General features: G+C 40.4%; 1 protein-coding gene across 1 annotated transcript in view; it reads right to left on the bottom strand.

Annotated features, from left to right (window-relative positions):
• Positions 1-12,824, bottom strand: part of LOC118786673 (receptor-type tyrosine-protein phosphatase kappa-like) — a 125,959-nt gene that overhangs the window by 79,546 nt on the left and 33,589 nt on the right. Inside the window, exon 3 of the mRNA XM_036541900.1 lies at positions 8,121-8,392. Coding sequence (XP_036397793.1) covers positions 8,121-8,392 — 272 coding nt within the window. The remainder of the gene's footprint in view (positions 1-8,120; positions 8,393-12,824) is intronic.

Here is a 12,824-nt window from a genome sequence, read left to right as displayed (position 1 = left end):
TCTATCATTTCGCCTGCCGCATCGAGGCACAAGAGTCGTCTCTCTCCAGAGAATAAGTGTCTATTACACTGCGCTTTGCTTTAATGCCAGGGAGAGACACACAATGATGAAGTGAGGACCTTCAAAAGATGAAAACATGTTTTGAGGTACAAAAGTAATGCTCTGGCTTATTAACATGGATTGTTTCCTTATTCAGATCAATGAAAGGCCGAGTTACAGTGATTGCCCTTCAGTCAATGAACTCTGTGGTGTAGTAGAGTGGATGGAGGGGTCGTAACCACTTGTTCATTGAACCTGTAACCAAAGGATATGCTTCTATAAAATAAACAGCTGAATGAGGAAACAGTACGTTCTGGAACGTACATATATACATCCATGTCTGAGCTTTCTCACAATGTAACAGCATCCACAGAACAGCTGCTGATTGGTGTCAGCAGGAACGTTGCACTGTCAATGTCTGTTGTTGTTAGCTATTGTTCTTGCTATTGCTGATTTATGTTATGTGTAAAGGTGTTTTTAATATAATTATGCATGTCACAGGAATTCAGGTTTGTCAACAAGACAACTGCCCATAACCCAGTTTCTTACAGACACAAGCCTATGCCAAGTATGGACCTAATTCAGAAATGTAATCCCCGCAGTTGACTAGGGGCATCTGTCTCACATGTCATTGTGATCATTTAAATAAATTTAACAATATTAAGCTCTTTTGTCTTATGTCTGTATTTTTAATACAGCTTAACATAACATTTATGACAACTTGCCTTCTGTAAATATATTCAATACTCTAGATATATTGTAACACAAGAACATCTTCAATTCAAATTAAATTTAACAAAATTAAGTCTTTTCTTTCCTATGTCTTAAATGTTAAAAAATAATGCTCGACTTACCTTCCAGCAATACACTCAGCATCTAAGATATAGTCTCGAAAAGGGGACATTATGTACACATTTTCAGGTGGATTACTTGCATTTAACTCACAATCAGGTACTTTAAGCTTTTTTCCCCTGTTATGCATAGTGAAAATTAAACAGTTTAAAGTCATTCTGTGCAGTTCCCCTCTGAGAATAGATTCACTATTCTGCCTGTAACTTCAGCAGGTGAGCTTGCACTTGTGCAAACATTCATTTCAAAGTGTTTTTCTGTGGATGAGACAGAGCACTTTGGCTGCACCTGTGCAGTCCACAATGCTGCACATAAGTATAGGTTTAGCGGATGCCCAGTCTCTATTGGTCACCTGGCAAGATGCGGCACAGTGTGTCAGGGGCCATTAACACTCATAATGCAGCCAAATTTAAAGACCTTACAACCTCGTTTTGACCTGTGTTATCTTCTGACTATGCTGCAAATTCAAGACTGTGACAATGGAAGACTATCATTTGTAGAATGATCAAAGTTTAAATGATCTTTTTTTTCCCCATTGTTGATGAAATGTTTTATTTCTGTATCACACACTAGTTTGCACTGCAGATAAAAAAAAGCAAAGCAATGGAAAGGAATTTTGTCCTCACTGTGTCACTGTGCACTGGACTCTTGACTGTTTTGACCATTTCATCCATTTTCCCTTTTCCCCAAAAAAAGAAAATGTGGGTGTTGAGAAAGCAACTGGCAGACAGTATCACAGAATATCGCAGACGGTGAAAATCCCACCAGGAAGTGTAAGTGGATGCTGGCCAACTGCATGGCGTGCTCTTCAAACAGTGATTTCAGTGCATGTGGAGTCTTTGTGAACACACTGCGAACTGTAAGGACAGAGTGCCTAGATGTGGTGCGGCAGACCAGCACAGAAGGAGGGAAGTCCCTGGCACACGTCTACCTCTACCCCTTATCCCTGCCCACATAATCTCCTCTTATCTGCTAACTTCACCCCCTAATGGCCCTTCCTTTCAGTCAGCCCCCCACCCCCCTCCACCCCAATTGCTCCTCCTCTTGCATTAGTACAACTCCTAATGCGAGTTCTGTTCCATGTAGAATTTCTTGTTACCAGAGCTCACGCTGCACTGCAAATAGAGTCAGCGAGTCCTTTTCCTTGTTCACATGGTCAATGTCCTAACTTAACACTAGTCTGTGAAAGTGGACAGGCACACAACAGCAAAGACTAAGGCTGCTGAGCCAAAGCATGTGTGGGTGGACGTAGCCATATTTTTTGCCTGTCAACTGCTTTTGAATTCGAATCACAAATGTTCTTCTGGACTTAGGTCTGAAGATTTCAATTTTCTGTGCAGAATTCTGATTTTATCTTCACTTATTCATTTCGTCTTCATGGTTTGGATCATAATCATGCTGGAAAGGCAATTTCTGATGAAGCTTCGTCTTCTTAGAAGAGGGTATTCATTTCAGTCCACTTTCCCCATGATTCTAACGAGGGCACCAGAACGCCAAAATGTAAGTCAGACCCAAACTGGAACAGACGCGCCTCCCTGTTTGAATGATGTCCTTCTCAACACGAACTTCACTCCTCTGGCGCCAAACACGCTGCTGATGAGCACGTCTGCAAGGCCTCATTTTCGTTTCATCCGAGCATGAAACACGGTCCCGACCGTCATTAAGATGCAGTTTTACAAATCTGCGCCGCTCCTCTCTGTGTTCCTCCTTCTGAGGAGGTTTCTCCCTTTCAAATCTGCCCCGAACCCCAGACCTATGAAGCCGATGTTATATGGCAGATTTGGCCACGCTGCCTGCATCCTGAAGATGCCAGATGTTCCTGAACAAAGAAACAAGTCGCCGATTGTTTGAGTTCCCCTCCTGCACAGCTTTTGGCATAGGTTGTTGGTGAAAAATTATCATCTTCTTCCTGACAGCATACCAACCATCCCAGTCTTGAGTCCCTTTCTGCTACAGTGGAAGCTGGTGTTTTTTTTAATAGCCATCAATCAACTTGTGTTTGTCAGTGACCCTATTCCCTTTCAGCCAGTGCTCCGACTTTAACCACAACAACAGTGCTAGTAATGGGCTGCTTCTATGCAATACGTGACTTTAACCACAACTACATGTATATACATTCTCCTTTGCAACAGACCTGCCCGGATAGACAGCGCTCATCATTTGAAACATTATCAATAATACATAATATTACCTCTGTGCTTGTGTAATGATTCCATGTCTTATAACTGTTTTCAAGACCCCGAGACCCTCCCACAGCCTCCAGCCCCCAAGGGGAAGTCAGTGAAGAAGCCCTCAGAGTTCTAGGTTTGACCAGACCTGATCTCCACTGATTCAAGCTACAGAGGCAGGAGAAGACGGCTAATGCACACCAAGACAGCTAATCAATCCTCTTGTAAATACGACTTTACAGTGATCGTTAAATGCAAATCAAACTGGCTGCTTTTGTAATGTTATATTCATGACTACTTCAAAACAACAACAACAACAAAAATCCCCCAAACACTTAACACATTCATAGACTATGGCTTGATATGCCTTAACACATGCTATTTAATAATCCAAGAAACCGCACAATCATAATCCAAACACATGAATAATTCTTTTTGACATCTTTAATCCAAAAAGCACTCTAGCAATTCATTTTATACATGCTGAAGCAGACATTCCTGTATTGTGCATTCTGTAATTTTCTACTTACTAAAAAAAAAAAAAAAAAGAGGAAAAGGTGTTTGCAGTGAATCAATGAGGTATCAGACAAGTATTTACGCACATAATGGAAAACGCACAGTGTGTTATTGTTCCAATTAGAAGAGTCAGCTCCTCCTCGTTTATAAACTGCTAATCATTTCAGCCCGGCAGAAATCAGCAGGGGTCGTACAGAGTGGGAGCACAGCCCTGACACAGCCCTGATGGAGCTGACAAGCAGACACCAGCTGTTTGTTGATACGCTCTGAAAGCAGGGGAAAAAAAAAAAAAAAACAAGTTTTAATTAAAGAGCATTCTCTAACCCCTGTGCTTTTACTTCTTATTTAGAAGCAGTTGTGTTTAAAATCATTCACTCGGCAGCGTGGCCTGTTCTCTTTCCTTCTGCTGTGAGCTGCAGTCTAGTCATTCCTGCTCTCCTATATACTCGTTTTGGGCGACAGCCCGGCGGAGACCTGAAAATGCCATCCAGCAAGGACAGCTCGGCAAGCTGACCCAAAGCACACTAGCACACACAAAACCAAAAAAAAAAAAAAGAAAAAGATTAATTTCAGCATATTGTGAAAACCGCGGTAATGATCAGACAGCACTGAATGAACACAGAAAATAATTCACTGATACAACAACTGTCTGTATCATCTACTTAAAATTCAGATAAGACATGCATAGATCAAAAGCATCAAATCATTAATTCCTTCCAATTAGCTGCACGGCAGGCCCTGGCTTTTTAAATGTATTAATGATACTGAAAAGAAGCAACACGCACTTGGAATCATACAAATATCACTTGGCAGAGAGAGAAAGGCAGACTTCTTATTGAAATACATCCACAGACTCCCCAGGCAGATTAATAAGGAATCTGAGGAATGAGTGATCGGTCTTCAATAAATTGATAATCACCAGCTCTCTCATACTGAAGCTGCTCCAGCAACATCAGAATTCACAGGTGCTATCAATCAAGGTGTGTTCTGAATATTTCAATCACACGCTCTGTCATCTAGAGCCAATAGCCTGCATCAGTCACCACCAGGCTTCAGCTGAGGAAAGCCCGAGACAGATGCAGATAGAAGCAGACAAGTCCAGTGGGGGTAGAAGAGAACAAATATCCTTTCCACATTATCCATCTCTGTGCATTCTGAGAGCTTGCTACATTAGTCACGGAGTTTGGGCCACCAAGGTGAAGAGGGCAGGCATGTCAAAGGTCTCCCAATCCACACCATAGTGCTACATACATGAAGTAATCCAGTCCACTGTGCTCCACAATATCCCAGTCTTTCCCGTAAAGGTGGGGGCATCACACAATATTGTGGTGGAAAAAAAGAGAATGCCCTTCATTGATCCTCATTTCATGCAGTCAAAGTAGAGAGCTTAATGGTGGAAACCAAACATTTGACGGAAGTGAGATGTAGAATGACCGGGCATCCAACACAATCTCAGTGGTGTACAAGGTTATGGAATGAATTTCATGTAATTAAGAAATGTATACTCTGACGTAAAACAAATAAATGAATACTTTCATTGCCACTGCATATGTACCGTTTTATTTACATTTACAGGTTTGGTAATTTTTCAATTACTAGTTTTGAAAGAATCTACTGAAAAAAAAAAATAATATTCAAAATATCTGAAATATCACTGCAGAAAATGCATTTCTTGTCACAGAAATTATGAGGAAAAACAGTGAAATCCTTCAGGGACTGAATATCACGACGGCCAAATCACTTCCCGCACTGTAAGACTGCGTCTCCAAAAGGGAGGCATCAGAGCCTGCTGTACACATGGCAGCCTGGTGCTGAGTACCTGGCATTAGGAGCACACACCCTGCCCAGACACAGACATCCCACCAGAAACTCCCCAGATGTTGCCGCGGTGCTGTGCAGAGTGAAAGCGCCAGGTTTCAGCCTGTCTCTACATGAATGCAGTGCAGCGGGGCGCCCTCCATGATGTCTTGCCCAAGACGACTGGCTGGGGGTATGATGGAATGGGCTGCAGAGCCTTTGGAAGGAGATTGCAGGTTGTTTGTTTTAATGATGATGTTCTCACTCATCTCCTTACTACCATGTCCTCAGGGTTACACATATGTGGCTGCATGTGGTCTGAAGGTGTTGTAGCGGTGGTGTATTTAGTTACCCGACCAGATTACATTACATTATGTTATTGTCATTTAGCAGATGGTCTTATCCAGAGCAACTTACATATGTCGCAATTTTTACGTTATCCATTTATACCACTGGATATTGTTGGAATTTGGTGAAATTGCTTCAATATTAATATACTTGCAAGCTAACTAATAAAACTGTTGACACAAAGACCTTTAACCTGGACCTCAGTTGGAGGAGAGAGAAAAGATTGTTTAATGATGGTTTTCAATACAGCAAGGCTTCACAGGCATTGGTCGGCTCAACAGAGTTTCAGATGTTACACTCACAAAGTCTTGCGCTAACAGTCTCACACCTTACACACTCCTCATCCCTCTCGTGGTCCCATTTCTGTCCCGTCTCCCTCTGCTCCCAAGGGCAACACAACAGCAGCCTAAATAGTGAGAACTGTTTATGTAAGTCTTGTAGGATATTTAATTTTGCTCGACCTTGCATGGCCTGTAGTCTGGCGCCTAATTGGAAAAACATTGCTTCAAAAGGTATCCTTGGATTGATAGTGAGCACACACTGACCCGACTCCTCTCTGTCACAAGCCTTGACAGGGGAGGCAGAGTGGGAGAGTAGGATATGGGGTACAACTAAGTGGTACCACCGAATGGTATGCATCTATATCACCCAGGATAATAATAAGAAGCTCCAAAGGTATGAGGTAGTATGGTTGTAAATTGTCTCAGCATTCTTAAGTGATTAAATATGGCATGATCAAACTACTAACAAGTGTATGAAAACATGGGCCTCTCAGCTAGTGGGCCTGCACCACATACACACAATCACAGCGTGCATGTGGGCGTGACCAGCCCAACATAGCAGCATCACATTGGACTGTATCATATAACCTGGTTATGTGATCACCCTAAAAGCTACATAAACACAATTGCCATTATACTGTAATCACTAAATAATCACCACTATTCTTCAATATTTACTGGGGCAGTTGTGGGTTAAGTATCTTGCCCAAGGGTACGCAGCAGTAACCCAGTGGGGAACCGAACCAGCAACCTTTTGGTTACAAGCCATGCCCCGTACCACTTTGCTACACTGCCACCCCAGGGACAAACCAATCAGAGTGCCTTTGTGAAAGCATCAGTCAACTTGTGCATCGTGACATTTACATTTTGCTGCTTAAGCAGATGCTCTTATCCAGAGCAATGTACAAGATGAGTACATTTAAATATTTGTTTACATTGTTGACATCAAGTAGATGCTCTTAATCTGAGTAATGCAGAAGTACATATACCATTAAATTTACATGGTTAATGTTAAGTAGACACTCTTACCCAGAGTGATTCTAGAAGTCAAGCACAAAGGGCATCTGGCAAAACGACATGAAATGTTACACAAACAAGGACACCATCATCCACTCATGAACAAGAGCCAGTATCAAATGCACGAGGCCGTGACTATGGCGACGTATGTTACTGAGCTGAGCAGCACTTCTCACAGAGTGGAAATATGACTTTCTTTAAAGACTCTTGTAATTTTGAAATCATAATGGGGGAGAGCACTGAGCTCATTACTAAAAATGAACAACACCATGAGTGCCCCATAGTCGCTAGGCAAAATGATCTGACAAATGCATTTTTATTGGTTGAATAATTTTGTCTGATCATTAGTTGCGTTCTTCAAGGATCTGAGGTTATGCAGTGATGGGTCAGAATTCTATAAAATAATGATGTAATGGTAATGCAGAACATGAAAAGAAAACAAAATAATGACTTTTCCAGCATGCATACGACAACTATGGTAAACTGCATATTTTGTGCAAAATGTGATTTCACTGAACTTCTAATATAGTGTGTCCTGTAATTCCTCATAAAGGACATGCTGGAACTGGTTAATACACACCATAGCAAATTAGGAATAATAATTCAGATTCAATTCAATAGCTATAATTTATCTATTGACATATCTGTCCATTCTTTATATTAGTCATAAAATATTTATGATAACATTTTTCATGAAATGATCTAAATTGTTTAAAATTTAACAAAACAGATAAACTTTATTTCATTTAATCAATCTAAGCAAATACATATAATTCAACATGTAATTATGTTCAATATCTCTGCATGCACTGTTCTGACTTAAATAATTTGTTTTATAATTGCTATTATTTATAGGGTAATGACTTTTTTTCTCCTTTCAGTCAGCGAGCGATGGCTAATTTGAAAATCTAATTGGGAGTAAAGTCAATTCTCTCTTGGATGTGGAACGACACTGAGTACCGGGGGTATTCTGATTTTTACAGTCTGACTGATCTGAACAAACACATTTATACACAGCTACTACAGTTAAAAATTGTGACATTAATATCCACAGCTGTCTTTGATGCAATGAGCAGTTGGAGGGTCAAAGTGGTCCTAGCCTCACCTGGTACTCGTTAGGCCAGAAGGTGCTAACGGCCAGCTCCGCCCGCAGCCAGTCATCACCTGTGTAGCTGGTCACATTCCAGATGGGATTGGCCAGGGGACCTTTGTTGACCTTCACCAAGATGTTGAGTGTGCCGGGGCTGGAGCCGTCCTCGGAGAACAGCAGGTAGTTGAAGTCGATGCAGTGCGTGTCATTCTCCTTCATCACCGGCAGCAGGAGGCGGGCTTTCTCCCCAACGTCGTGCAGGGAAGAGTCCACCATCATATACGATCCTGAGGGAAACAAAGAGGTATCCACCATCATATAAGACCCTGACAGATACAGGAAGGAGTTCACCATCATATAAGACCTTGAGAGGAACAGAGAGAAGTCCATCATCATATAAGACCCTGAAGGATACAAAGAGGAGTTCACCATCATATAAGACCCTGAGAGAAACAGGATGAAACACACCTGTAGTGCACTCATTTACAGGCGCAACACTCCAGCCTGGGGAAAGTGTTTGGTTGGGTGTGCCTACCTTTTAAGGGCTGCTGACAGTGTGACCTTGCATGTCCAATTAAATGATTTGCCGTGGGTTATTTTTCAAACATGTTTTGACATCTATCAAATGAATTAATTTCAAACTCCACTGAGGTATTTGTGTCATTGGGAAGCATACTGGAACTGACCAAACAAGTACAATGATTAAAAGGACAGACAAAGCACTATAAATGTACAGAGTAAATTCCAACAATACAGGATTCTTCTTGGGTATCATACTGTGAAACAGGGCCAAACCTCGCTTTTATATTGGTGCTAGTCCTTGTCTTTATATATCATAAAACATATGTCTAGCAGGATTATTCCCTGCTGTTTTAAAGGGAAATTAGGACATGACCTGCACACATCCAGCTGGACTACTGTGGAAACGTGACTTCAAACCCATAATAAAGTAGAACTTCAATCATGAACAAATTACGTTAATCAGCAATTCATGCAAAGACAAAGGTGCTAAGGCGTTTGAATAATACAGATTGACAATGAACTCCTTGGTACAACATACTGAAGCTTGGTTTGTGTTGTATGTATGTATGCATGTACATATGTGTGTATGTATGTATGTATGTATGTATACAAGCCTTTCAATACTATAGCAACATGCTTTTATGCCCATTGTCCAAACAGTCACCATTTTAGGACTTGGGAATGACTTAGACCAGCTTCACTGAACACGCAAGAGACCCTATTAAATGCATTTGGAATACGCTTGCATGTTTTAACATCTGAGAGCAATCTGAATATAACATTTTGCATGTCTCCACTAGAGACAGACAGCAGGTGTGGACAGATCAGAACCATTTGTCATGATCTGTGAGCATGTGCTCACTATTTACTCCCTGGCAGAACATTCAAGAGCATATTAACTAAATTAGCATGTACAGCAAAATCCTAAAAACTGAACAGCAGTAGAAAAATACATACCCACACTATTGCTATTGCGATTTTGAACTTAGAGCACTGAAGCCATTGTTACATATCCCTAAACTGAACGCAATGAATAGAAATGTACTCCGAGTGCAATGTTCATCAAAACAGGCAGAGACAAACTAAAGAGACCATGTGTGTCTTTTAGGCATCGTGCCCTAATGTTTTATAATGTTCAGGAAAGAAAGTACATTTCAAACGCATTTTGGCTGCTGCACTGTGTTTATTTGATTTGTGGGGTAATTCCCTATTCTCCTTCCACCCCACCCCCAATGCCTCATAAACGCCACTCTTCCTCACAAGAAAAACCTCCTGGAAAGTTTTACTGCAAACATCTGTAGTATTATTTACCCATTGTCTTTCTCCAAAGAGTTGAAAAGAGAAAAAAAAAATGAGAAGTTGGAGAAACTCCATGTCTCTTTCCCAGCTACAGAGATTATTACAGAGTGGAAATGATCCAAGTATAACACTAAAAACAGAGAGATGAGAATGATCCTTCAGAGAGCCAAGAAAAAAGGGGAAAGGTCTACAACGCCTAAAAAAATGTCTTCAATGTATGAGAATATTGTGTTAACCCTTCATAGCACAGATATTTTTTTCATGTTCAAGTTCATGTTACAAGTTTTTCATATTACAATTTTTTGATGCAGGGCCATAGATATGAATTTAATCCCCTGCACCTGAAGCCCCAAAGACAGCATGCATACAGGGACCTGATCCCAACACCAAAGGCTTCCTTATGAAATGCTTGCATGCTTCTAAGTGCAGAAGCAAAGAGAAATCCATGAAAAATTATAGGACTTGTGGGCTCCCCAGCCTGTCAAAAGACATATATTAACAAGGCGTGGAGCTGATATACATTTTATATGGGCTAGTTCTATTGCATGCATCATTTTAAAATTCACAATGTAAAACAGCAAGAAATTGAACTGTTCCATCAGTATTTTTCAACAATGATGTGTTCTGTATACAATATCGGGACCAAGTGAACTGTATATCTGGAGAGAATGATACCCTCTATTTCTTCTCTTTTTCAATAAACTGCTTTAATATTGATGCAGAGTGACTCGAACATATATGCCTACAAAACACGTAAAATAGGGTTACAAATATTTAGATTTTAGAATATAAATGAACAAACTGCATTTAGAGGCAGATGAATAAGGGAAATGGTCTTGAACTCACATGGGCCAGAACATGCAGATAAATATAATAGCCACAATTATCTGGGTTGAGTTCATTGTCAGCAAGAAAATCAATGTTTCTGAAATGAGTGAATTCAGCATGAGACAGCCTACCATACACATTGCTCAAAGACTAGCTGTATCATTAAAAGAAATAGTTTTCTGGTTCTTTTCTATTTATTGCTGTACATATATCATATATCACAAGGTGTCAGAACGCACAAAAACAATATTTGTCTGGAATGCAGTTAAGCAAGCTGAAAACTGAACTAATACCCATGAGGCTGAGCAATGCTGAAGGCTTCAAAATCTTTACAAGCCAGAATCACGAAAATCTGCTGTTTATATCTCAGATATTGATTCTTGAGAAAAAGCAACTTTAAAGATCTAAGGATGGACCACAGGAAAAAAAAAAGCTCACACCTGTTTGTTTGTTGTTGTTAATTGCTTCAAATGAGCATATGCACTCATACCTTAAGCAAGGTCATTCAATTTCTTCATAAGGAATGCACTGATTTCTTTGTACATGTCTTCTTTAAATGTAGACTATGGAGTGGAAACACATTGTTCTGTAACCCTTGTGTTAGGGAGGAAGAGAGAATGCTCATTTTAAAAAAATCATTTGTTTATAATTGTATAAATAATCTTTATTAAGACTAAAACATAAGTGCTTCCCAGTGGCTAAGCAAGGCATTCAATACAATCCTCCGACACATTTGCGTAGAGTCGACTCATTTTTCACACTGCAAGTCACACAGTGCACTACAGTGCAATGGATGCTCATTGGAGAATATGTGCTAATCCCCTCATGTCATGCAAGCAACTTGCAGGCGCCTGGCGAATCACAGCGTTCCTGAGAGCTTGTGAGATGAACAAGCCCTGCCAGTATGCCCACGCCTATCCCCGGTGGCACCAAGCCAACTTGTTCCACCTCGGCTGAGATCTAACCTGGGCCGTAGAGCTCAGCTTGCACTCAAGGTAAGCACCTTAACCACTGAGCCACTTGTGAGGCCAATTCTTTACCACATTACTCAGGCCTCTGCTGTTTCTCTTGCTAAATCATGCGTGCTGGGATTCTTTAAGTGTCAACTCTAAGCTGCAACTCCTGCAATATGGGACTGAATCCAGCTTCTAGGCACCAGGCATCTAGACTGGGTCTAACCCTGAGCAAGAGCAATGATCTTCACCTGCCCTGTGTTTTGTGTGTCTATTTTATCAGTTGGTTGACAACAACAACTACAATAACAAACAGTACTACTTGGGTATTAGTGATTACATCCACTCTGCAGCCTAATAAAAATGTTAAAAATCACAAAAACATAAGACTATCAATATGTAATGACTTTCCTAAGTCACTATAGTATAGTATAGTAAAGTATAGCATAGCATAGCACAGGATAGCATAGCCTTAACAGCTAATTGGACAGTGTTGTTTGAATTGATAGAATCTTGTAACCTTTCCTTCAAAACAACGTTTGCCCACAAAAAAGAGGAGTTTGAAACCAGAAGTAATTTTACTACATCTTCACAAACATGTGGAACTATCTGAGCTCAGCTCGCAGTTTCCTACATGACTCATTTAATTACTTTAAAATGTTCCCTGAGGGTTCTTGCAAAATTCTTACAAATAATATCATCAGAATAGTTTTCTTTAGAACACATAATTGATACTGTAATTAATTTTCTTATGCACCCCCCCCCCCTCAGTCAATGCCATCTCTGTGTAGTTAATCTTTATGTCTCTGCCTCCTTTGAAATTCAAAACATAGACTTGTGGGAAATCATATCCCTGTTCATAAACATGAAAAATGCTATAATTCTGTTTATTACAATTTCACTTCTCATACTCTCACAGGCCCAACAGAAATTTAAAGGCAACATCCATACCTTAGACATCCAATTGGTTCAAAGTTTAGCCCAGAGCTACCACTGGTCTTACTCATAATCAGATTGGTGACTAATTGGTAGACTGGATTATTATGGCAATAGCCTTGTTTTTTTACAGCTGCAGTCTGGCATATAAAGTAGTTCTGTGGATTATGTTGTAGTAATT

The sequence above is a fragment of the Megalops cyprinoides genome, chromosome 12 (genome assembly GCF_013368585.1).
Source record: "Megalops cyprinoides isolate fMegCyp1 chromosome 12, fMegCyp1.pri, whole genome shotgun sequence".
NCBI lineage: Eukaryota > Metazoa > Chordata > Actinopteri > Elopiformes > Megalopidae > Megalops > Megalops cyprinoides.
The sequence above is the reverse complement of the archived record's forward strand: the minus strand, read 5'-3'. Positions and strand labels throughout refer to the sequence as shown.